This window comes from Galendromus occidentalis, unplaced genomic scaffold (assembly GCF_000255335.2).
Source record: "Galendromus occidentalis unplaced genomic scaffold, Mocc_1.1 scf7180000077460, whole genome shotgun sequence".
In the NCBI taxonomy this organism is placed as follows: domain Eukaryota; kingdom Metazoa; phylum Arthropoda; class Arachnida; order Mesostigmata; family Phytoseiidae; genus Galendromus; species Galendromus occidentalis.
The window spans coordinates 263,763-289,856 of NW_003805448.1; the positions used below are offsets into that span (position 1 = coordinate 263,763).

General features: G+C 53.4%; 1 protein-coding gene across 1 annotated transcript in view; it reads right to left on the reverse strand.

Moving 5' to 3' along the window:
* Window positions 1-523: 523 nt before the first annotated feature.
* Window positions 524-26,094, reverse strand: part of LOC100901593 (locomotion-related protein Hikaru genki) — a 38,488-nt gene continuing 12,917 nt past the window's right edge. The window contains exons 2-11 of the mRNA XM_003744151.2: window positions 18,186-18,371; window positions 13,974-14,151; window positions 13,129-13,253; window positions 10,702-10,909; window positions 8,501-8,601; window positions 7,189-7,368; window positions 3,765-3,959; window positions 2,638-2,765; window positions 1,184-1,351; window positions 524-843 (exon numbers count right to left, since the gene is read on the reverse strand). Coding sequence (XP_003744199.1) covers window positions 700-843; window positions 1,184-1,351; window positions 2,638-2,765; window positions 3,765-3,959; window positions 7,189-7,368; window positions 8,501-8,601; window positions 10,702-10,909; window positions 13,129-13,253; window positions 13,974-14,151; window positions 18,186-18,371 — 1,613 coding nt within the window. The 3' untranslated portion in view covers window positions 524-699. The remainder of the gene's footprint in view (window positions 844-1,183; window positions 1,352-2,637; window positions 2,766-3,764; window positions 3,960-7,188; window positions 7,369-8,500; window positions 8,602-10,701; window positions 10,910-13,128; window positions 13,254-13,973; window positions 14,152-18,185; window positions 18,372-26,094) is intronic.

Here is a 26,094-nt window from a genome sequence, read left to right on the forward strand (position 1 = left end):
CGACGCATAGGCTCCCTGCTCACTCATTCGCTTCCGGGACCACTCATGTGATGCCGGAGCCGGCGAACATCTCTCCGAACTTTTGACTTCGTCCAGCGCGGCGCGAGCCGTCTGCCAAAGGAAGCGATCTCGCAGGAATTCGCATGAAAGAGATGCGCGGAACTCGTGACCGTGAGTTTGAACGGGGGACTTACCTCTGGAATATCCTACGGAGGCTGGCTGGGAATTCCACGTGGACCCCACTCGGGAGAGTCCCAAGTCGCTTCGTCCCTCTCAATATTGAGTTGTTTCCTCCACATCGTAAAAATGATTGGTTCGAGCTCGCGATCGCGGATAGGCAGGAAAGATAGGAGGGAGTAGCATGCGATAATGATTATTATTCTGAGAATCATCGTCGGTTCATGAAATGTGGGGATCCGGGAAGAGTTTATATGAAAGAGAAGAAAGACGATTTTGGTCACACATCATGAGCGAGCCCCGCGGGAATCTCGTCCTGTTTGTAAATCGAAAAAGAGAATGGCTCTTGAGTGTTTTTATTATCATCATTGCGTTCATTCATATTCAAGTTTTCCCCTCGACATCGCCGCTCGCAGCGGCAATGATCCTCCCGATGGATGATGAATTTACAGTACGCCGTGCTCGTGATGTTCGAGCTCTTGACGATCGTCGTACACAGCAGCATGACGAGTTATCGCTGATTTATTCAAGTGCCGTTGTCGAAGTCGGCTGGATCTGAACTGGCTTCGGAATATGATGCTTCTTCTTATGAGCGGACAGCTTCCGTCGGCAGTGTGGCATTTGCGAAGACCAAAGTCCGTTGTCCATGCAAGTTAGCTTAGGGGCCTGCAATGCGAGACAAGATGGTCATTAAAGGCTCGTTAGAGTCTCGCTGTTTGCCACCGCCGGCCGCCTTCACCACCCTCAATGGCGGCGTCGGCGTACGCACCGTGCATCACTGCGTGCCTCACCGCTAACCGGCTCACGTTGGTATTCTAGAGGCGCATTCTCGCGTGCGCTCAACTCTGCCTAAAGTTTTCACCAACGAGTCGCTATGACGCCGCCTCGAATTGCGTTAATCATCGGTGGCAAAATGGCTGGTGCGGGTTTCCTTTTTTTGCGGTGAGCGCGCCCAAACAAAGCGAGTATGCTTCGACAAGGCTCCTGACGGAAACGCCTGACTTACCTTCAACACCCGATAGCCCTGATTACAGTGAACCTGCACATTTTCGCCGACGTCGTAGTGGAATTTTCGGGGTAACAGACGGCCGTGAGAGGGCTTTCCCGGGAACTCGCACGACGGCTTACATCGCGGCGGCCCGCGCGACCACGTACCGTTGTGGAGACACATTGTCTGCAATAGCGACTCCTCATCATGAGTACGAAGGAGCTTCCTCGAGGCCCTCAGACCCGTCATAGATCAGAGCCCCGCAATGAACTTCGGTCATTACTGAGTGCTGCTACGACTACCGCTACTGCGCATCCCCGTCTTTCCATTTTGCACAAGAACTACAGCTACACGAAAATCCTGGTCGTACGGAGTGACCAGAACTCAGCATCGAGATTCGGCCTGCCTCGGCTCTCGAGAGGCTTGCAAGAGGTGGGAGATTTCGATGCAGCATCGAAGGGGGAAGAAAAAATACTCGGAAGTACTCCGCAGGTCCCCAGCCGTACTTGTGTGAATCTCCCGAAAATGAGGTTTCTAGCTCCTCGGATCTCTTCAGCCGAGCCTCCATGAAAAGTAAGAGCTTCTTGCTGATAACGTCTGAGCCCCATAACGTTCCGCGCCCCCTACAATTCGAAGTTCGGGCATGGATGAATCGATTCTAACAGCGAGTACCAGCATCAGAAGCCTACTCGATCTAGCTCACAGGGAATATATCGGCCTATACACGGACCCAGCGGCCGCAGATCGCTTGTCGATCAGGCCGGGCGGCAGTCAGAAACTCAGCCCGATGATGACTACAACCGCAACTACACTCCAGAGGCCGTAATGGCGGGGGCGGTAAATACAGCAGCATCATCTGCAACAGCAAACTGAGAGGGGGCAACAAATAGGAGACTCTGACAACGAGCCCCCCTCCGACCGAACGACAGAAGGCAGGGCAGACAAACAGCCTACCAAAATCCCGGCCCGAGTTGGCCACGAAATTGCAGCAGGGGCGGTGGCATCACACAAAAAAGTTTGTTGAGAAATGTTCTCCCCTGTCATTTTCCAGTCTGTCACAAAGTTTGTGACAGACCCCATAGTGAAATAGACCCTTAATTGTTGTTTGGATGATGATTTCGTTTCGGGGGGAAAACGAGTCAATCCCATGCAAAAGCGATCCAAACTAGAGTTGTTATTGACTTCCCCGTCGGTCGCGCATGTTATCTTCTGCAAGCGCTGATGCATCTAGCTGATCTGAACCTCAGCTCATTCAGCTATTCCCGTGCTCAGAAAGCGAGAGCACCCAGCAGACGAACCGGGAGACACCCGGGAGCCTCCTTCAGATAATTTTGAACAGAACCCTGGGAGGGCTTCCTGAGCGTAGCGATTTCGGTGGTCTGACCGGGAGGGATAGATGGAACTAGCAAAGGAGCGGTTGATGTTTCTACGCTTTTCGGCTGTCAGCTTAGTCGGCTGCTCTATCTCGTTACCTGCGAATGTCCAATGAGAACGTGTCCGGCGTTACAAATGTAAGTTACGATCTCCCCTGCGGGCAGGAATTTACCCGAGTAGACCACCCGGCCGTTTGGAGGAGGCAATGGCGCTTCGCAACGAACCACTGGAAAAGAAGAACAACAGGTTTTGACCGGAGTACGTAGATGGGGTGCTCTGAGGAAAAACTCTCATCAGCGAGCCGCCTATTTGGAACGCATTGGGAGAGCTCGGCTCTCGCTCATTGTAGGTGAGTTCTCAGCCCTCCGTGGCGGGCTCGGGCCTGCCCCAACAGCAATGCCCATAGAGACCTCGCGTAGAACGAACAAAGCGTGAACTTCGCTGCGAGTCATTCGGGAAGCACCGAATTAGACTTTTAGACGCACGTATCATGTTTCACGGCATCCGGCGTATCGTAGTTTTCGTTCGTTGTTCCTGAAGCTATACAGTGGAGCGCTCTGCAACCAAGTACACACGCTCGCACTCCGCGAGCTCGATGCTTCACCGTCAGGAACAGAGGCGATGAAGGAGCATGCATCGCTCGACCTAAGTGTCCTGAATAGAAGCAGAAAACATATTTGGAGCGTTTCTGAGGAAGGCATAAATCTCTCGTTCTCCTTGTGCTCTCCTTCATTCCGCTCCCTCTTCCGCTGACGCGGCGGGTCCAATCCATAACGTATTCCTTGAAGGATGTTGCTGCTGGAACGTCGCATCGCATTCGAATGAGACTCAACGACCTCGTCGGCCTCTCGGACTGAGGACCGAACACCTACGGACGAGCAGGCAGACAAGCGAACGGGGCGTGTCTTTGTGGTGCCTTTATCCCTGTTTCTCCTCGTCGACGAAAAATATTTCCCGGCTCCTGAGACTGACCCGGGCTGGTATTCTCATACTACCGGGAGCTGCGTGGTTCCGCTGATATTGTTTGCACCTCCTCCACATAGTCCATCGACGATGAGTGATCCGGCCCGTAGACCCTCCCTTCGATTTGACCGGAGGTACTTTGAGAAGCTCTACCGTATTCCGGTCACGTTTCGAAATTCTGGCAGGAGCCGATAGGCGAGTGGAACAGTTACCGACAACACCGAACGAGTGATGATTTGCAATCAGGCGAGCTCTGCAGCACAGCTCGGGGACTCAAGCTTACCTTCACAGTTCGGTGGCATATCTGACCAGGTTTCATTACGGAGGCACGTGATTGACTCGGCTCCCACAATCCTTTGTCCTCCGGGGCAACTGAAGCTCACCCGGCTCCCGAAGGTCCGTTCCTGCGAGCTCATTTCTACATAATTCCTCGGCACAATCGGTGGACACAGAATTCCTAGAAAGCAATGACGCGAGTGTTTGAGATTTCATCGACCCTAGAAGTGACGAGTTTCCATCACAGCTCCCGAAACGATCATTCGCCGAGGATTTTGTCTCCGTGGATTGGTCTCGATCACGGACCTCGGCCCTGGAAGGTTGGAAGGTTTCGGAGAATTCGAAATTCTGGGAGATTAAACGGCATAGGCTTCGAGAGAAGGAAAGTACCTATCTCCAACCGAGCTCGAGTCTAATATTTTCGGATTTTCCCTCTACTTCATGTGGCTCGAGGGAGATTAGATTAGCAAGAGTCGCGATGAGAATATCCTCATCGCAGAGGGAGCTCATTCAACCGCGTGTTGGAAGAATGTACAGCTCCGCAGTGACATCGGGAGAAAGAGGACGGCGGCCCCGTCTCCGTCAGCGGCGCTCTTCGGAGCCGAAGGATGAGACAAAAGTGGGATAAATGAAGAGAAAAAGCGAGAGTAAGAAAAGGACTTTAATGGCCCTGCGCCACCCAGACGTCGACGGTGCCGCAGCCATTGACCCTGTCGCGGAGAATAGCGGGGCAATGCTCCATAGCTGAAGTCAAAGTCTCATATTCAAGTCGAGGGAAATTCGGCGCTGCGCCGTCTCATTGAAAAAATAAAGCTGTGCCGGTAACTCATGGAGTGACGCCGACCGTAGTACATACGCCTTAGGAAATGAGCTCGCGGTGCAAGAAACGAACTCTTGAAGGGGAACCGATATATCGGGATCGCAAGTTCCGTTAGGTCAAAGATCCGGTCCCCGGCAGAGTTTTCGCTCCAAGGAGAGAACGTTTATCTCACCGTGAGCCCGGAGACGGATCGTAGAAGGCGGCAGGTCATTCCGAGGACTGACTCCCGTTGTGGATCGAATGTGCGAGAGTCTGGAGTCATTCACTGCTTTACGCTGTACGGAGCTCGATCCCGTGAAGGGGTTGATATTCTACCCCAACTTGAATCAACATGGCTTTATCCCCTCATTCGGGATTAGCTCCCAAATGAGGGAGTCCTGCAAGTCTCTAATTGAATGTCTCGATTCTTACTATCCTGGTAGTCTCGTATTGGCCGTTCCTAGTTATCTGTCCGCAGCGACATTGAACACGCGTCTGTGAAGGTAAATCCAACAACACGTGACATGGTATTTATACGCGCCGTTAATTGATGAAACCGGAAAGCGGATCCCAGATAAATGCGGGACACTGATCGAGCAACCACTACCGCCGCTGCCTTTCCGCGAACACGTGCAGGATCACGGTGCGCTCAAAGGTAATAAAACCCGCACCAAACAATCACCGTAAAATCGGGAAACGAAGTTTGTTCCGGTGGCGCGGGGGCGACGCTATCCGTATCAGGTCATTAGTACCACCTAGACAGTGACAGACACCGGGGACTCCAATCGGACAGCAAGCAGATCAACTGGAGGAAAATTCAGAGCGTGACTTCGCAACACGTATCAAATGGATCGAGAACACTCACGGGCCTGAAACGTCCGGCTCTGTTGGAACATTCAAACTTCCTCCCGCCCAGTCGGGAATTGAGAATTCTATGACTATCCAAGAACTCGAGAAACCTCAGATGGATAATTTCCCGTCTCGCATCCATGCCCGCTGTATCTTCGAGAGCTGGTCGAGCTTGGCCGCTGGGATACAGGGGGCCGAGAGACCGGACGAGTTCGTAGCGGAGCCACGTGAGAGCTGAGAGGGCCCAGATTCCGTTGCCGTACATAAAAGCCAGCAGAGACGACTTTGAATATGGAAGCGTCGAGACGACAGATCAGTTACCACGAGCTGGATGCCCTCCGGGCGACGAGATGATTCATCGACACCGGTCAAGTGCGACGGGTTGGTGAGTTAGGTTGCCGGAAAGTTGGCGAGGAATAGGATTCGGTCATGTCGTCGAGCTGCTGTCGCGCAGGAGGCGGCGGTGTAGATTCCTGCGATCTCGGAACTGGAGCGAGAACTTTCTACGACGCCACCCAGCACCTGTTCAGGACTCATTAGTGGGATACCCACGCGAACTTTGTTTTTTGCACATTTTCCACATCGTAGAGGAGGTCGTTTAGAACTTTAGACATGCCTCCGACGTCATCGGATAGAACGGACCCGTTCAAACTTCCACGAAAGCAGAGGGCACCAGAATAGACGCTCGCGGCGCAGCAAAATTCGGTGAAACTCCGGGGATCTTCGCGAGCGCGGAAAACCTCTCCGGTGTTGGATCGATGAGCCTGATGTCGGGAACAGCATTCCGCTTCATCGACTCATCTTCTGATCAACAGCGGATCGGCAGCCTCTGAGTTGAATCTGACTTCTTTCGCGATGGAACATCATGAGCTATTCTGGTCTCTTCTCAGTTGTGAGACCTAGTCCCTCGGACAATTAATGAAGTGTGCCCACAGATGAAGCACGTGGGACCTGGTGCCGGACGATGACGCTCAACATGGAATCCTTCGAACAGTTATCGGGCGACTAACTAGAGCGTCAGCTGACGATCTCCGCTCTTGGCAAGATCCGGTTGAACCAGCGGCCGTCGGAGAGACGAGGAAATAGGAGTATAATGCGCTATCGCGATAGGCCTGCGAGCTGAGATGCTCAACGTTCGACTTCGCGGGTGAAGGGGAGCAAACACGAATAGAGCACGGGATGTGGAGGACATGTGGCTGAAGCGACAACAACAGCAAAGACAACAATGTTGATAATGTGATATACCTTTCGCTCAACACTGTGTATAGGACAAGATGGACAGTGAAGAGATTGTCAATGCCGACATGCCTATCCGGTGTTGAATGAAACACGGAGGGTCAACATCATCCGAAATGTAGATGCGTCAGTCCTCCCTCCTAAATCCTTGGGCGTTGGCGTCGGAATCGCTGAGAGCGATTCTATCATGAGAGTGAGAATGATAAGTCAGAAGTCGGAGTCCCAAAAATATATCCCGGAAAATACTGATCGCCCTCGCGGTCCGAAAGTCGTCGCAGTTAGGAATATCTGCTCGATGACACGGACACTGGAAAATCAACCAACACCCTCCTTCTCACTCTTCTGAGGTTCAAATATCCAGTCGGAGTCGAATCTGTCCGCTGTGTCCGGTATCCTTCGATAGGCCATCAACTCATGTGCTCAATGCTGTCTTTTACATCATCGGTGACACAGGGCGAGCGAGGAACAGTTGACCGAGAAGACCTTAGCGCGTCGTAGGGACTAGCCATGAGAGTGCGCTACTTACGTTTGCAGGAAGGAGCTCTGTCGGACCATTTACCCGAAGCGAGGCAGACTATTTCTTCCGATCCGACGACCATGTAGCCCTCCATACAGGCGAATTTGGCGCGAGAATGAAGTCGGTTCTGATATTCCGACGTCACTCTGTTGTCGTCGTGTTCACCTTCGATTTTCCCGCACGTTACCTCTGAAAAACGTATAGGCGAAGATGAAACCATCCGCAGCGGATATCTAGCGGGATCCACCGACTTTGGACTCAGAGGAAGCCGTACCGTCTCGGCTCTAATCTTCCATTCGATGAAAGGAGCTCGGAAGCTTTACGAGGGAATCGAGGCATTTTTCGCTTTTCTACCTAGTCCAAAAATCGGACCAGCCTCTGGTATGTATCGTCGGCGACGCAGCTTCTCCCCGCTGCCGATGACCAGAGATTATAGGCAGCGTTCCAATCCTCGTTCCCTCTCGCCAAAGTGCTCCCCCTACTTGAGATCGATTATCTCACTCCTTAATCCAAAACTGTCCGAATATTGATCCAATTTCGACTAAATATGACCCGAGACAGGCTGGGCAGTTGAAGCACGCGGAGCGGCGCGTCAGAAATCGAGCGGAACGACCGATTGACTTGGACTAATCCGCTACCATCAACACGATTGGAATTCAGCGGAGGCCTAAAGGTCATCAGTGTTCCTACCCGACATTGTGCGAGAGGTCAATCGAAGCGCCGGAAAATCATTCGGAAGAAGCAAGATTATGGTCGAATTCCTTGAGTCCCTAGTTCTCTAATCAGTCGTGAAGGAGAGGACCACGGAGTTTCTCTTCACCTCAGCGTTCACGACGAGATCACGCCTGGCGCGAGGTCTCCGCATTTTTCTACTCTGATGAAGCGTCCGGGTTTCATCCTCACATGGGAGCTCCAATAGGGCATTGAGACGGGTGCCCTCTATCAATGTTTCCCGTCTTCGAGCGAGCAAGCCCAGAAAAAATGAGGAAGTATAGCAGCCCCAGCCATCAATACGAAGAACGCAATAGCTCAGAAATCTATGATATCCCGATTCTCACTGTCGTCTCGCAGAGACCCAAGGAATATTCGTAATCTGTTGCTCTCCTTAAGGGAAAGATTTTGTTAAGCGTCGAGACCTCGAAAGAAAACAGTAATTGCTGACGCCGTTTAGACGTCTAGATCTGAAGCCTAATTTTTAGCGAGAAGATATTTCGGGAGCTCTCACGTGCTCCAATGATGTCGATATTGTGACTTTCACTGTCCTACTGTCGCCCTAATTTCAGCGAGCAACAAACACCTGAGCGCTCTAAATTCATCGCACCTTTGACCTTTACAGTGATGGAATTCTTCTTCTCCCGTGGAGTAGTGCAAGAGAATTCGCCAGAATCCTCGTCCCGAGCGCCGTACATCATGAGCTCATATCTGCAGAGGAAGGAGCGACTGTTATGAGCATATGGAGAGAAAATTCGGACTGAATGCAAGCCTAAGCAATTTAGGTACTCGCTCCTATCGGAGGATCCATCCTTCCGATGCGGATAGTCATGGAAGCCACAGCGCGGAGGGCATCGAATAGCCTAAGCAGTTTCGGTTGATATCGGCCGTGGAGCGAGATCTCGCGACCGACAGTTCCCTTAGCATAATGACCAAAGGGTTGAAGATCGGAAAAACGGCGTTCCCCGAGAAAATCGGAGGCGAATCGTTTCCACCACTTCTGCCACGACCGTCGTCGAGAACGGCGGCACCTAACGCTGCTCCCCATTCCTTTAACGTCTTTCTTCTCTCGTCTCTTCTGCAACGTTCCTCTCCATCGCTGTTCTCAAGGACCCCGGCAGAGGAGCAGCTGAGTACTTATCTAACAATGGATCAAAAGCATTCAGACGGAGGAACCAGCTAACCACATTGACGGGCCAACGAGGCGGCGGAAAGGGAGAGGAGAGACGCTGAAGGAGAGTTTTTTTTCTGGATGTTTGGAAAAAACGCCCTCACCGCAATCCTGTAGAGGTCACGTGAGCGAACGTTTTTCACCTGATTTCCTCGGAAAGCTTTGGGACAGGTTCAGTCGATCTCGCCCGGGATCTCGAGGACGGGACCTCTGTTGAGCACTGATCATTTGCCAACTCGGATGACGACGCAATACTTATTGCTGCAGTTTCGGTTTCGTCTGCGAGTCTCGCCGGTATTCGTGTTCGCCGGCAAGCGGAGCGTAGGGTCTCGAGATCGACATGAGTTATATGTGATTCCTGAGTCCTCGATAAGGCAGAAGACCATGGTCTGGGGAAATGTGCTCACAGAGAAACGCCAGGAGCGTCGTGCTAGCTCTCACGCAGAGCCCTCGATCTCCCTCATTCCCTTCGAAAGCCATTCTCGAAACTTTTCCGAATGGGCTCAGGCCATTTCTCCCCCGCTGATTTATGGACGACGTATCTCCTGAGGCTACAAGGTGACTGAAGGGCTGTAGAGCACGGGTGGGAATGCCGTCTCAGCGCTCCCGCGTTCGAACTCGTCTCCTGACTTAGTCGGTCCCGCATGTTTGGCCGAGACGAGCAAGAAGTCGTGAATCAGCTCCTCATCTCAGGCGGACTGAAACCCATCCGTTATACGACGGAATTACAGGGCACGTTCAGCGGGCTGATCTCATAGAGGACAGAGGGAGCCTCGAGAGGCGATGTCATAGTCGGGAACGATTTCTAATTTTCGAATAATCCTGCGTCTCCGGCGCGGACGAGAACCCCCTCCAGAATGTGCGAGAGTCGCTGGGAGTCGGGAGCCCTCATTGACCCCAAGGCCGCCTGCAGCCCCTCAGTTATTGAAATGCACCAGCTTCGTGATTAATGGGCTTTTCGTTGCGCGCCTGACAAAATGATCGTGAGAGTACGCCAGCTAGGAACGCACGAGCGAGTCGACCAGCCCGCGGAGACGGGGGTACGAACAGCCTCGAGGGGAGTCATATCAGCCGAGTCGGCCGCTGTCGGGCTCGAGAAGCTCTGCTCTTCTTCTCCGTCCCGAAGACTGGGTGAGAGAGAGGGAAATATGCTCCATACAAAGGAGCAGTAGGCTCGTTCGATTTTTTCGCGACTGCTCTGAAGACTCTCTTCGCCTAAGCTGTTCTCTCACTGAAACGGAACGAAGACGAACTAATTAACGATTGAAACTTCGCAGATTACAATCGAGACGCGCCGCGCACATGGACGGAATCAAAGAGAGGAAACTCTGGAGGAAAGCCCGACGGAGACGACGGAGTTCCTCGTAGGGGATCGCCGAGCTTGAGCTCATTTCGGGCGGGAACCCGGCTCCTGAGACGAGGACGGAGAATTCCTACTCGTCAAAAGCGCGGTATTTGTTCGCTCCTTCACAGGAGACGGGACAACCCGAGTCGGAGGAATTTATTCAGAACCTCTGGTGCACGTATTGTCCGGCCGGTTGTTTAGAAGTATCAGTTCATACACGAGACAGGGGCCGTCGACGCTGGCGGTGACTGTGGCTTTGCTTAAATCCTCCGCTGTCCTAGCGTTGAGCTCTTACCTCCACTCGTTATCTTTGAGCACCCATACGCGGCCGTAGTCGCGCTCTGCTGTCCAAGACCAGGAGGGGTTTCCAACGTGTCGCTCAAATAAGCAGTACAGATAAAGATTCGAGCCGGGCGAGATGACTAGCTCGCCAGTTTCCGAGATCCCGAATTCACCTTTCTCTACGAGAAAGTCCAAAGTCGGCGGGTACTCCAACTGCTCCTCTGAAAACGAATGGGAGAAGAGATTCGGATCGAACGTTAATACATATGCATTTGATTCTCATTCGACAGGGTGGAATTCGAAATTTCGTGAGTCGCATTCGCTTCGGAGATTGGGAATCTTGTCTCTCTCTTTCAGCCCGCGCCATTACCCTCCGCTGTTCTACAAGTTCTATGCATCGGATGGTCAGAGCCGATTGGATTTAGTTCAAGGGAAGGCTTGGGACTCGTTCGCTTCAAAACATTTCTCTTTCGGATTTCGATCGGGACCCTCCAGGGGAAAAACGACAGGAAGAGAACGGCAGAGGTTCACAGCCGCGTGCCCGATTCCGACGTGGGAGTTGCAGGCGTTCCGTTGAAAACACCGTAGGTAGCGCGGTTGGAAGTCTTGCCGCTTCTTCGAAAGCAAACATTGAGCGTTTGTCAAGACGTCATGAAGTGAAACGACCAAAAGTTTGCTCCCAGTGCACGCGTTATTATCAAGCTCCACCGAAATCAGAAAGAGCATATTGGAAGAGGAGAAGCGCCCATGGCACCAAGACGTTACGCGAGCCAGCTCGACGCCCGTATTCAGGAATTCCAGTTTGCTTCCCTCCCACGTCCTTTCCGCCCCGCCCGAATATTCAGAGCACACAACTTCGCTTTCGCAGATATTGGCGCGGGGATATGATTCGCGATCGACGGAGAGGCTCATTCCCGTCGAGGACGCAGCAAATTTATCCGAAAGCGACGCTATTCCGGAGGAGGAATATCAGGGTAGGTCGTAGGTATAGGGGTCTGCCCGTCAATCACGACTACCATCGAGAGCTCCTTCCCGAGCTTGTGAGCTGCTCTACATCGTCCTCACCGACAGGGGAACACAGGCAAGCCTCCGAAATCAGGGCACTTCCCCCGCCAGAATGAAATGTCGAGGTAAGTAGGAAAGGAGCAGAGGTTGGCAGCCTCGAAAGCACTCATCAGACTCCATGAATCGGCTGCATATGACTTCGGATCGTTCTTCGCGTGGGAAGCATGTGTGATGAGCCGTAGGATGAAGCCACGAATAGACGGAAATTCGAAGCCTCTGGGATATCGAGCGCAGATTTGTGCGAGATTCCGTGGTACCGAATCCTATATCGGGCTCATTCAGACGGGAATTTCCGAAGTTCTCTCCGGAAACCACGGGGAGGGGGCGTCCGGGGATGAAAATTCACGTCAGACCGATTCCGCAGATGTTTCAGCCGATTGCGACGCAGATTTGTGAGGACCGCGGCGATCAGGTCGATGAGGGCCCGGACGAGAAGAGACGTGGACTCTTCTCAAGCTGCCAGTCTCCTCAGATCTGAGGAATATCATTTCAACTCCACTTGAACTCGTTCCACGAGCTCCCAGTTCGGGACGATATATTCCCTAGGGACCGGTGACCACTTCATCCCGAGGTCATAGCACATTTACGGAGCGTCCATCCAGCGCTCGATCGCACGGCCGCCGGAGCGCCACTCGATCTCGGCTCAAGACGACCATTTCCGTTCGGTCCGCACGAGTTTCCGTCCTGGCGAGAGGTGTGAGCAACATGGCAGCGATTGCGCGTGTGGAGTCCGCGAGCATTCACGGATGCCTTTCAACGCCTGCGATTGGATCATCTGTCTTCCTGGGCCTCGAGCACGAGAGCGAAGCAACTCGACAGAGGCGGCTGCGGTCAAGGAGTCGAGGCCGATCTCGGCCGGTTTCCGGGCGGGAGGATATAACAGAGAGAGTGCGTCGACGATGGCGACTTCGGTCGCCCACCGGGGCAGCGTAGAACAAAGGCTTCTGGCTATCGTCGAGTCGGTAGCTGGAGGGCAGCGAGGTCTATTGTTTGATCCGACCATCGTGCTAAGGACAACGCGCCGTGGTCCTCAGTATAACGACCGTCCATGAGTCCTAGATGAGCAACTTTGCTGGTGAGCTCGTTCGAGGTTAAAAGCCTAACAATAACCGCTGCGGAAAGCTCCGGAGTGGCATGACCGTCGGTCGAACGAACGGTAGGTCGGCCGGCCCTGAGCGAGGCGGACGGCTTTGGGTGTCTACTCGAAGAAGAGCGGAGACGAGTAGGAGTATGGCGAGACTTCCAAAAGATGATCGCAGTTACGCGAGCAGCCGCGCGAGGATATGGACCCCCTCGCCCGACCGGGCGAGACGCGGTCAAGTTTCAACTCACATCCTCTTTATAAGTCTAGCCATCGATCTCTCGATATACTTACGAGTTGAGTTGGCGTTCGAAATTCCAGCTGTGGGAAGGCACTCAGGCATGTCCTCGGTCCACTCACCGTCGACGCATTTGGTGATCGTGACGCCTTCGAGTTTGAATTTCCGAATATCGCTACATCTGCAAAACAGGAGCGCATCGATCTTGAATCCACGGTGATGATCATGAGCAGGCAATCGGGATCGATGCTTTCATGGGGAACCGGAGCTGCATGGCATCAACGAATGCGAGTCGAGAGAAGGAGAAGACGGCGGCGAGTAGCGGAGCTTCGTTTAATATCATTGCCCTCATAAAAGCGATACGACGATGCCTCTCGAGAAAGTGAAAGTCTCCTAGAGACAGGGACAAGGAATCCGGGAGCTCGGAGCTTCCACTGGAGCTAAGCTGGAGAGAAATTCAGAAGCAAGCCTTCCCGGAGGATCTGAGACCTATCCCTCCTCTCTCCCCCATCTCCGAGTATTTTATGATTTCGAGTCGCTTCTCGGTTTTCTGTTGTTTTTATCGCTCCTGAATTTACATTCTGTCAGCTCCAAGCGAACGCTTTCGATTTCAAGCCTTCGGGGGCATGATCGCTTGAGACCCGTACAGCATATCTCGAAATCGCTGGACTGGCCGCCGCGATGGCCGTCTCACCCTGACAGCCGCAATATTTTCTCGGAGCCGGTGCTGGGCATGAGCTCCCATCGGGGGTTTCGTGAGGAGGCTCATGCGGTATTTCCGTGAAGAATGAGCTTATTTTTCCCGTATTCGAGCCGGTGCATCAATTTTTCCCGGTCTCGATCTGAACTCCGCCTTATCGATCCGTGGGTCTTGCGGCACACTAGGGAAACTAGGACTCACCGGAAATTCAAAATTGTCCCGTGTTCTACCTGGATGTAGTCGATTCCATTGTCGAATGAGAGTGGTCGCACTTCGTCGACGAATATCGTGAGGTTCTGTCGCGTCTCATCATACTTGAGTTCCTGTTCGTTGATGATGCACGAACGCAACATTGGAGCAGGTTGAGTATTGAAGGTGCCTTGAAGAGCATTGAATAAACTCCTGATTAGACCAAGAGCAACATTTTCGGTCCAGAGAGCTAGCTGCCCGACTCGCTCGTCTTCCGAAACTGCGAGAATATTAGGTTAGTGATTTCGTTGCTGCTACCGACTTTGCGCGGCCGTCACCGCTGCCGCCGCCTTCTCGACAACTGAAGGCGACGGCTGTGATGGCGGAGGTGATGCTCGTGGCGGTGATGATGCCTCGAAGCGATAGCTTTCACAAGAGAAGAAGTTTCGACGGCAACTGTATTTGGTTTCCGTTTGTTCGCCTTGCCTCCACTGTTATGTTTGCTTGCTCGCCTCTCCGACGAATTCTGAGCTTCTCACTTCGGAGGATGATGCAGCAGAAAAGATTCGGGAAATGAAAAAGTGACGTCATCGACTCCGAGAACGACTGGTGTTCAGATAAGTTCATGATGCTGCGTCTGAACTGGTTCGACCGTCGGGTTTGCACTCGAAATCCTTTGTCAACAAGATCCATATACTCGAGGGAGGTTTTGACCCGCGATAATGCAGTCAGGATGTGTGCGGTGGATTCAGTCACTGGTTGGTGTGGACCGAGACCCGTTACAAACGAACTCGCATACAATAGAGTTCCGGAGGCCGAGGCTTACATGTGGCGCAGGGCGGAAGATCTTCGCTTGCTTCTCCGGTCTACTTGCTCGGGTCCTGTGTGAACGAGTGATGCAAACATTATCACACGCACATCATACGGAAGCCGGGGAGCGGAAAGGCCGAGAATGGACGGACGGAAGACACCAGGAAGCTGCGAGAGAAGGAGCACGAGCTTCAGTGGGATGAAGGTCTCCTTTATCCTTTTGTTCTGAGCTTCCGACCCCTGATCGCCTTCTCCCTCGTGTTGCGAAGCCGCGGACATTGGGATCGGCGAAACCCGCAGTTGAGCCCTCGATTGTCTCCATTTCTCGACGTCAAGAATGTGAGCACAGCTCCGGCTCCCTTGACGACTCGGCGCAGCTCTCGAATCGCATGAGGCGCCAGCAGATCAGTCCGATCGATCTCGATCTACGGTCGAATCGATAGGGCGAGACGTGCGCCCAGTGCTGGTTTTTACCATGAATAGGTCGAACCTACAGATTGGGACCCTCCTTGGTTGAGTTGTCACGCGCCGTCTGCTCGCTCTTGTCACGAACTTTTGACGAACTTCAGCTTGCCCCTATCCGCGGTCGGCATGCTCGACGTTTTCGGAGCAAAAGATTGAGCAGGAGGGGATATTATACGATCCTATTAGCTGGTCGAGTTGTTTCGCAAGCCGACGCTCAGGAAGCCGTCTAGAGAAACTAGCCGCTCGTCAGAGCACATCGAAGTAATTCGGGAGCACCGCTGAGGACTCCCGCACCGGTGATCCCGTTTCCACGACGTTTTTCCCCTTCGTCCTGTCCTGTTGCTCCCGCGATAATCTTGGCCGATCATTCTCTACGGAGCCTTCTGTTCGCCGAATCGTTCGCTCTCACAGGACTCCCTAGAGGAGCCTACCGAGAGTATCGATTCCTTCCCCGGACATGGGTTCTGTCCCCGGACTCAAGCCAGGCGCGGCGAGAACTTCACATGCGAAGCTGCATATGTATGTCTAGAGTCGATCGAAGGTCTCCGGGAAATTTCTCTGGAGGGGGCTCTCGGTATTTTTTTTTTGTTTTATCGTTGCAGCGGTGAGAGCATAGCATGTATGGGACGGAGTTTTTGTACGGTAAAACGAAAACTGGAGCCAATCACAGCTTTGTCAGAGGCTGACCTCAGCGCCCACCAATCAGAGTGAAACCCTGAGCAAGAAGCGCTCCGATTCGGACCGTTCCCATGGATGCCGACTCATGAAGCCGTATCTCTATCCTGGGAATGGAAACTACGAAGGTGCCCGTTTTCCCTGGTTCGTAAAATGGCAGACCTCTAGCCTTGGCTTTACAAACCCCGGACGAACGGAAGTCAAGGGAAGATCGGCAGCCCCACAATGAGTGGAGGACGAACACACGTGCCGAGGGTGATTATAGCACTTTTTCCCCGCAGCGGCTATTGCAGTGCTCACAGTGGTGATGGCGTCATGATGCACTGCGACAGAAGGCCTAGGCAAGACCTCGTCGTATCTGGCGAGAGCATATGCGCATTCCATGAGTATTGCCTCGGAAGAATAGCCTTCCAACCGTGAGACACACGGCCGACTGACTGTGTCCTGACAGACCAGGCCCAGACAGACCGCAGGCCTCCATCAGGTGCGCAGGTGGTGAAACGTACTGTCAGAGAGGCGCGAAGAGGGTCGGTGAAAAGCTGTGGCACGCGTAGGGCTATTCTGACGGCAGCGAAGACGAACACGAACTGCCTCCGAGCGGTCGGTGTGCCCCCTCCTTCTGGACAGGTGAACCGACTCGAAGACGCATCGACGGTGGGTGGCGGCTGCCAAAGGAGAACGCGTGGACAGGCAGACAGACAGAAGCAAGAACAAGGTCCGTGATCCCCTGACAGTGTTAAGGCGAGTTTCTATTTTGTTGGGAGGTCATCAATTTCTGTTCGAGTATGTTTTGCCAAAGGGTCGACGACGTTGTCGTCGCCATAGTGATCATGGCTGCCGAGGCCGTGTTCTCTAGCTATTTCCCACTCTCTCTTAGCCCTCCCTCGGTAGGTTACCCCAATCAGTGCTGAGTACCCCATCATCCGCTCTCTCGAGTGCAAGACTGCTTTTGATTAAACCCCTTTCCGTCTCTCCCACCTTTCCTACGCAGGGTACGCTAGTGCTGTTCCGATTTAAGAACTTCTTGAGCGAATCCTTCAAAGTTCCGAAAGAGCCGTTCGAAAGAGGTCGGGGCTTGTCCACGAGTTCGGCCGAACAGTCACTCGGAGTTTCCAAATCCGACTTGAGCACATTCTCTTGATTGTGCCGGTCATTTTCATCCGCCAGTTCCCAGGTGGGGAAATCTCCCGACTCTTCTCTGGCGGACCCTGAACGCGGATGTCGAGTTTCTCCCAACTGCGAGGGCTTCCGTTTTCTCGAAAGGGTCGCTAATCTTCAAATGCTCGCCCAACGTGAATCCTTCAGGAATATATTTTCCGGAGCATTTGAGGAACGATTGGTCGGACGGCAGCTGAGAACCGAATTCTTCCCTCCCCACCCCTCTGTTCGTCTACGGTTATCCGCAATGTCAGCTTCCCTCGTTAGGGCGAGCGTTTGTGTTCGCGAGAGGCGACCAGTTCCCGCCTGTTGCGAATGCAAACTCCCGACCGCGTTCTCGGCCGTCACGAAACGGAACAAGCGAGTGTCGGATCTCGAAAACTTCCTTTTCGCAGCGGGAGCGTCGTCTCGACCGGCGAGCCGGCTAGAAACAGAGGGATGAGTGAAGAGAGGAGAAGCCGCCACCGCGGCAACTTTTCCACTCCAACGGACCGCTATTAACTTTGAATGAACGCGCGTAATAACGTCATCGGCGACTTCAGCGTCGTCGTTGCGGTTCGAGCGACTGAGCGAGCACCGCGATCCAAGAAATTGCCCGAGCTTTCCCTCCTCTCCGGAATCCTCTCCTTTGTCCCAAGGGTATGGCACTGTGAAGGCGCGCACTTCAGGCTGGGCAACACCGAGATTTTTTTCTTGAATGACTTTCTTCCTCTAATATAATACAATGAACTCAACTATCCCTCTCACGCGGATCCCGGTGTCGGGATTCATGGTGCAACATTCATGGCTGGGGGAATGGCTCTCATGATGTGGGGGAAACTACGACAGATCGACTGAGAAACGGTCTACCGAAGCTCCTTGCGAACGAGTTGTCGCTGCTCCCATCTGCGCTGAATACCTCGGACTCCGGGCGACCGGAGCCGAAACCAAGCAGCAAATCAGACCAAGCGCTCACATCGAACGCGATAATGCCCCCGGATGTTGCCGTTGTCGCGTACTCACTCCGTTCGCGTCTTATCGACGGAGCACGCATATGAGTAGGCAGTAAATCCGCAATGTCAACAAGTAAGCCTCGGACGCACGCAGTGCCTAGTCGGCCTAGGCAGGCACTCCTACCGTCGCTATTGCTCGAGCAGACCGGTCCTATCCACGAGCCGTTGACGCAGGAAATTTTGCAGACTCGCTGCTGACCGTCGTTGAGCAGACCGGCGAAAAGAATATCCTCGACATTACTGAAGGTGGCCTCATCGCCGGGATGAGTGCTATCGTTGAAGCGGATCTGTGGCGTTGGGCATGACGAGCCTGCGAAATAATAGCATGGGTATTAATAAATGCGGGAAGTGAGTTTGCGCGCTTCATAAACGCACATATGTCCAACTAAGTATGCGTGCTTCGATCAGCTGACAGAATCGCAGGGGAGTCTGGGATTCGAGGGACTGACTGAGCGAATTGCGGACGGTATGAATAAATTGTATTGAGATATCCGGTTCGCTCAGCGAGCGCCGGTCGTTCGGTTTGGATGTTCATGGAGCAGAAACGTGTTCTCTAGTCGATCCAGGTTCTGTCGAGCGACATGTCCGACGAGGAACTACGTGAATTCCACTAAGGTGTTGGATCGCACTCGAAGAACCACTGGTCTCGAGGGTGCAATCGCTGACTTGATTCCACCGGAATAAGCGGCTATCTTCAACTGCTGGCGATAGCATGAGCTGCTGGGAGACCGTTCCGCGGGATGTTCCGTAGCTGAGAGGTCCTCCAAGCTATCGCGCGGTCGCCGCATCTAAGGTCGCGATCGATTTCGGTCGATTGTGCTTGATTCAATGTCATTCCGCCCTCCTGAGCCTCGCAGATGCACAGCCAATGGATCGACTCGTCTCGATTCCCTCTTCTTGTGCCGATTGTGGCGGATGCATAAAGTGCAAAAATGGTTCATGATGCGGAAAGAGGAGGGTGCGACGCAGCCGCCTCAAAATAGAAGCTCCACAGGTGAATAGGCTCTTCCCATCACGCCCGAGAAGACAGCTCTGATATCGAGCCTGATATTCAGCCAGTCTGCTGCAGGCTTCAGGCATTTGGTTTTGTTCCTCTCCTTTGCCCCACCAAATCGCCGCGTCAGGCATGATTCGAGTCGTCTCCCTCTCTAAAATAAATCTCTAACGACTATCAAAATATCATCCCCGACCATTCCTTCCCTATGGCGGAACCGCAAATCGGTCGTTGCCGTCCGAGGATGAAATTGGATTGCATGGAGTTTCCGTAGCGAACTCTCGGATAGTGAGTAGCGACGCGAGCTGAGATCAGGTCTACAGAAAGAGAATCATCTCTCTTTCATAGCTGAACCGTCAGCTTCCATTACTCTAGACATACCTACAGACGTACAAGAGAAGGTCTGTGCAGTTTGTACGCAGAACCTATCCGCTTTCGGCCTTAGATCTGTTCGTAAGAGGATCTTTCCTGCTTCTTCATTTACCCGAAAATTGCTTCTCTTGCGGCCGAGGAGCGGCCGAGACGACAGAAGCGGAATGGGATGAAGAAAGGAGAACGTTTCAAATTGTCCTCCATGTCCATCCCTTCGTTCCGCTCCCAGAGCTCCATCGTTCGATTTCCGCAGAAGCCTCGCTCCGGTTGCTGATGTTGTCATCGATGACAACGGGCAATTTCGTACCGATGCGGCACAACAAAACGAAAGCGGAAGCTCGAGCGAAAGGATAAGTAGAATCGGAAGATTTCAATCGTGTCGCTACCCTGAGCAGCGATGACGTCCCCCCAAATGACATCCAGGCTCTACCACATCGTCTGGTTTCCGGCGTTCCACTCGACCTGAGAGCCGTTTGAAAGAGTTCTCTCCGTGAACGCACGCTGTGCATCGACACGACGCGAGATGATGAGGAAAGAGAAATCCAAGAAATAGAAGAGGGAAGAAAAAAATTGAGGGAGAAATACGGAGGGAGAAGTAAAATGGAAAAGGATTGGGGGAACAGTGCACTAAGGGGAGCACACCAAGAGCACGGGGAGCGAGACTTCGAACTCGCAAATATGGAAACTCTAGAGGAGAAGCACATCGCTCACATCTCGAATGACTAGCGAAGCAGGAGCCGGATGGTCCCTGCCGTGTCTCGCACGATCTGAATCGATGTCTGTGGGGACCTTTCAAGTTTGTAGAATGTCGACGGCTGCATTGAAAGATGATTCGAACAGTCGGCCGTCTGCTCTTCCCTCGTTGACGCCGAAGGAGGGGCTGAACAGCGACGACGAACACCATCCTCGGAGACGAGGACACAACAAACACGACTCTGACTGTTCCCGATGGAATTCACAGAATTCGACCCTTCGTGGCGAGGTCACGTGAACGTGCTCATTGCGTCACTCCGGCGACTGGAGGTCGACGCTAGGAATCGATTTTACGCCCGGGGGCACCATCGAGGGCAGGGTGGGACGATCGATCTCATTCCTCTACCGGTGGGGTAGACCGGCGGCAACGCTGCCACCACCTCGAGTGACCATTCATCTCGATTAGGAAGAAGACCTTCGATCCCTGCCGACGACGGCCTGCGCGCTCTTACGTATCGGGGCGAGGTCGAGGCTTTTACGCGTTCCCCTGCCCTCTGGCCGTCGTCGACGTAACCATAATGGGAAACTGTGGAACCGTAGTCGTTCATAAATAGCTCTGTTTCACCTCGTCGGAGTCGCATTGAGAACACGCGACTGAAGAGAAGACATCAGGAGGAATTTCGATTTAACGAGAGGGGTGGGGGAAAGGGTGCACAGGAAGAACCCGGAAGAATGTGAACGATTCAAGAGGGGAGGTTCCATGGGGAGTGCGCATAGATCTTTATAAAAACGTGAACGACTGCGTCAACGAAGGAGGGGGCGCACGCGAGTGTCGAAACTGTCAAAGGAAACGGCCGGGCAACCTACCGATGAGAGAATCGGTAAGGAGCATGCTTACGATGGGAAACAGGGAAGACAGCAACATTTGTATTGCTGGGGCTCTCACCTTCCATTCGGAGCCTCAGCCCGAGTGCATCTGCCGTTCACTTGGCGTATCGAGAAAAAAAGAGAGGGAAGTAGGATCTTACGTCTCGTCTCAATCCCGATATCTCCCCCCCGTCTTCTTTTCCTCATTCGAGCTTCGCGACAGCATCTCAGCTCGACGACAGCAAGCATCGAAGCATGGACAGCCTACCAACGTCCGTCCGACCGTCCGCGTCCTTCTTATCTCCGAATTCAGAAAATTCGCTGCCAGGGGAGTTTGACTCGATCTGAACAAATTAGAGCGTCTCCGCGATCTCGGCTGCTCGTCTCGAGATCGATCCCAGAGCTTAATTTCTCGATCTATCAGTTCAGCCATTGCAGGTCGAGACATGATGAGAGTCTCCACTAATGGAGTGCTCCGCCGAATAATTTCCCATTTTCAATCAAAGTTTTCTCCGTTTCCATAGGCGGTCCATGGTGCGGTGAGTCGAATTCCGACATACGACAAGTATTCGCTTGAGAAGACGCACCTGTCTCTTCGAGCGGTCAAACTCTGCACTCGACCGCACATTCAGTGGTTCACTCTCGAACGGCTTTGCGGACAGTTTCGCGAGGCCGTTTTTGGACGGTCCCGTCTACGATCGGTCGGTGTACACTGCTGCAGCAGCACCTGGGAAAAAAGTCGGCAACAAAACCAACGAGGCCACAGCTGCGAGATAGGACCGACCGACGACGTTGGCGCAGCCTGACTGACATCTTCCGCTTAGACGTTTCCTACAGGTCGGCCACGACGATGGAAGCGGTCCAATTTCAAAGAGCCGCGATCCCTACAAGCGAAAGAACATTTGTTCCCTCGGTATTGTTTCGCGCCGGAATTCGGCGAGAAACGACGACTCTAAAGCCGCGAACTGTTCGATCAGGAGGATCCACGGCGGATCGACGATTTGTATCGGAACCCGAAGTCTGCGAATCGCGCTCGCCCACGTCGTTTTCAACGCTAGAGGGAAGGCTCGAGCTCGTTTCCGGATCCTTCCGTCTCAAGTTTTGTCTTGACCCTCGCGTTCGGTATTGGCTGACGAACTTCTTTCCAGAGAAAATAAAATTTACCAAACGAGGATAATTAATTCAACTTCGTCAACGGGTCTGGCAGGTGGCTCGCGGCTGTTCTGTCCTTCCGGGATAGTTGACTTTGCGGTCGCCGGCACAACTTCCGTCGAGGCAAGAGGCTTCTGCTTCCCGTGGTCTTCCACATCGAGGTTATCGATGACGACCTACATACATAGATCCCCCATCCGATAAACAGTGCCACCAGGGGACTGCGGCGAGTCTGCCGCAGGCAACGGCAATCGCGGCTGATTCAAGACCATTGGATCGGATTGCTAGGAGGTTTTTGCATAGCGATATATGGCAAGCTCGGTGAGTGACCGGCTGAGCGAACGAACGGGCGAGCGAGCGAGCAACCGAGCCTCCGACGGACTGGCTGACCGAGCGACCGACCGACCGTCTGGCTGTCAGAGGGTGCGTGAGTGCAGCAGGAAGATATTGGTCAGCTATCTACCGAGCCATTCCGGTCCTGGGCTCCCGGCAGGCATAAAAACACTCGACAATAAAAAAGAACACACCTGACTGTCCACTGTTCCCCGGATTCTGATACACCGAACGCTATCAGCATTCGATCCGGCGCTGCAGAAGCCCCCGATAGAAGGCATACGGAAAAATCAGCTCGCGCCGAGACATTAAGGAGTCAGAATCTTCGAGCTGAAAGCGACCCGACAGGGAAGAACCCTCCCAGCGAGTTCCTCCGAGTTCCTCGAAGTTCCTCTCATCGTGGGAAGTTCTGCCGAGCTTGAAGCTCCTCTCACGGTGACGAGTTCCCGCGAGTCAGACCCGGCAATCAAGCGCGGAGCACGACGGGAAAACAAAAAACTCGACATCCCCGGAGGACATGTAGAATTTAAGAGACAGCTCCCCTCGGACGCTTTCTCGTAGGTACACTAGTTTCGAAATTTCTCTCGCAATGTGTTTCCTGTCCAAATAGATGAAGGTCGTCGTGTCTACACTACATCCGTCGCTTCGCGGAAGGGTACTCTCGCAGGGAAAAAGCGGTCTTTTGGCCTCCGAATCAAAGTACCTCGCTCTTCCCGACGGCAGGGATGGGAAGCCTCATTCCTAGTGGAGTCGATGAACCCTTCGCTCAAAGGGGAGCTGTCATGGGGCGTCCAAGCTATCTGGACGGGAAAAATTAGGGATATCAAGGGCGGAACTCTGATTATACGTTCGTTTGAGTCCTACATGCCGGGAGTTCTCCCAAGATCTCCGGTCCGTGAGGGGGGCGGGAAAGGAGGAGAAGGGGAGAGGGAAACTCCTACTGCGAGCGGTATATGTATATGTGGACGGCTTTTACATCGCCTACATTTTCTTCCCCCGGGCTGTGGTAAGACGGGAGCTGTCTTCGCTGTCGCCGGCTGCTAGCTGGTTCTCATGTTCGCTGCTTAGCGGCATGGTTGGTCTGTCCGTCCGCTCGTCTGTTTGTTCGTCCGTCCGTCCGTTTGTCTGCCGTTAGCTCGAATGCTCCGTCTCTTCGCTTTTCGTGTGTGGGCCCGCATGTAGTACTACATACGTCTGAGGATGAGAATGTCGCCCGGTGACGCTTGCATTTACATATATACGAGGTCGTACGATAGCCGTGTTCGTAATTTCGACGACTGCTGCTCGTCTTTTTTGTGGAGCTTAGTCAAGACAGCGATGAACACCAGACAAATTCCAATCGAGAATGCCGTATTTGACAAAACTCCCAGTATGCGAGAGCATCTGACGCTCGCTTCGATTCGCGCAGCGCGATTCGAGTAGCAGTGCACCGTGAAAGGAGCGCTTGAGCATGTCAGAAGCCTCAGCGGAGACGACATCCTCTTTTCTTCTTCTCTCCCCTAATGGGTTACGGTCGCTGGCAATCCATGACGGCGATCGAATCAAAACGTTGACCGGCCGTTTCTGTCGGCGGAGATCCTCTCTCGGCCTGCCTCCGCTAAGCTGATCGCCGGACGGCAGCGAACCGCCGCGCCGTTGTGACTCCTTTACTTTTTCCCTAACCGTCCCCCTCTCACTGTTAGGCAGCTGCTCCGAACTTTCTAGAGGCTTTTGGTTTCGCAACTCATAACGAATCGCCTTAGCGACTGTCTTCCTAAGCGACGGATTCCTCTGAATATCGATCCCGTCAACCGGGGGAAGCGCGAACTCTGTGTCTGGAACGCCCATGCTCGACTGCATGAGCACGTATTCGGTCAGAAACGACTCTGATTCGCCAGAAATGCACGAATCACGCCGATCGTCGGTGGACAAGTTTCAGAACTTCGGTCAATACGGCCGTGGGTATTTACGTGGTACGAGAGTTCGAGGTTGCTTCGATCGCGAAAAGCCGAGGTCCCGGGGATCTCATGGGCAACAAGCGACCCCGTCAGCCTTGGGACTCGCCCTCCCATTTTCCGTCTTCTTGAAGGCGAGGAGTTCGTCCTTCGTGCGATCTCCCCAGACTGCCGTGATCGATTCCCTACGGGCGCCAGGCAAGCCTCATGGCTTTGCATACGTCCGAGAGAGCACGTGTCACCGCAAAAATCTGAGAGTATCTCTACCCCGTCCCATGTGGAACACGATAATCGATCCCCGGCCAAGCACACAAACGTGTTTGCTCCTCTCCAGATGCGAGGACCTCCGAACTTATTGAATTTGAGATGTGCGGTCAATCCCCGGCCTCTTAAAACATTCTCGTCCCATGAGGGAGCGACGGGAGCTACCTCCTCATCTGACAGATTGCTCGCAGCGAGCTCTTCGGTGGGTAAGCCTGCTCCTTCGACGAACGCGGGGAGGGCTGCCTGGCTCTCAATGAGCAAGGACGACCCGACGGACTAACCGCGCCGACTAACGCAATTACACGGAGAGCCGCGGCGGGAAAACTCCCTGCGTTTTCGCCGTGAGGTAAATGTAGATTCCCAGGAAGCCAACAAGGTGTAACAAGCGCTGCTGCTCAGCACCTGGACTCGGGGAAGCTTATCCCCAACTTCGTGAGTAGGTACGTCTATTCGAGTAGATCCAAGACGAGCACCCAGCTCTTGTCGGGGAAATATCATTTTCTTTCCGTAGTTCCATGTTATTCCCTCTTGGTGTGAAATTTGAGCTCATTGGTCAGTCGCCCGATGCTTCAGGAATAAATCCGCGCACACCGTTCTCACTTGTGGACCCAGACGGAGACCATGCCTCGGTTTCCGGCACGGTACTCAGGGCTCCTGAAAAGATTCTCTAGACGACGCCTTGGGCTATCGGGGACAGAGCGACCGACACGACCAGTGAATCCAGACGACATTAGGCCACCCTCCGTGAATAGCTGGACTTTCAGCTCAAAACGCCTAATTGCGGGAGAGTGTGCACGCGGAAAGCCCGCGATGTATGTATGCGCATGGAGGGCAGCGGTCGGAGGCGTGGGCGGCAGATTGAAGGGGGATGGGGATGTTCTCTCCGGAATGGAAGCGTTTCGGGCCATTCATTTTTAGGCTAGGGGACGGAGGAGTAGATGGCCCGCTGAACACCATCAGGACAGACATTCGCAGGAAATCACACACGGTTCTCCTGGATTCCTGAGCTTTGTCGGAAGTCCAACGTTATATTTCTCTCCCTCCAAATGGATTCCCACATCTCGATTCACGTGTACCTGATTCCAAGATATATAACGTATTCAAAGGGGGACTAAGCTTGGGACTGCGAACCGGCTCCCCATGATCTTCTGACTTCCTATGAGTCTTACGTATGAGTCCTTCGGCGAGGATCCATGCCAGCAAGGTGAGCTCATCTAGGGAGCTCTAGCCCGTCCCCTTGAGATTATCCGAACCGTCCGATTCGGAAGACTCCTTCGATTTTACGTCTATCGAAATCCTCAACGTTTCCCTCGTAGCGAGACTCGTATACCCAGCAGGATACGATGCCCGAGGCTCATGTGCGCTTGTACGCCGTTCCCCGTCCTGATGGCTTCGAGAGATCTCTTGCCTTCAGGATTCCCGTG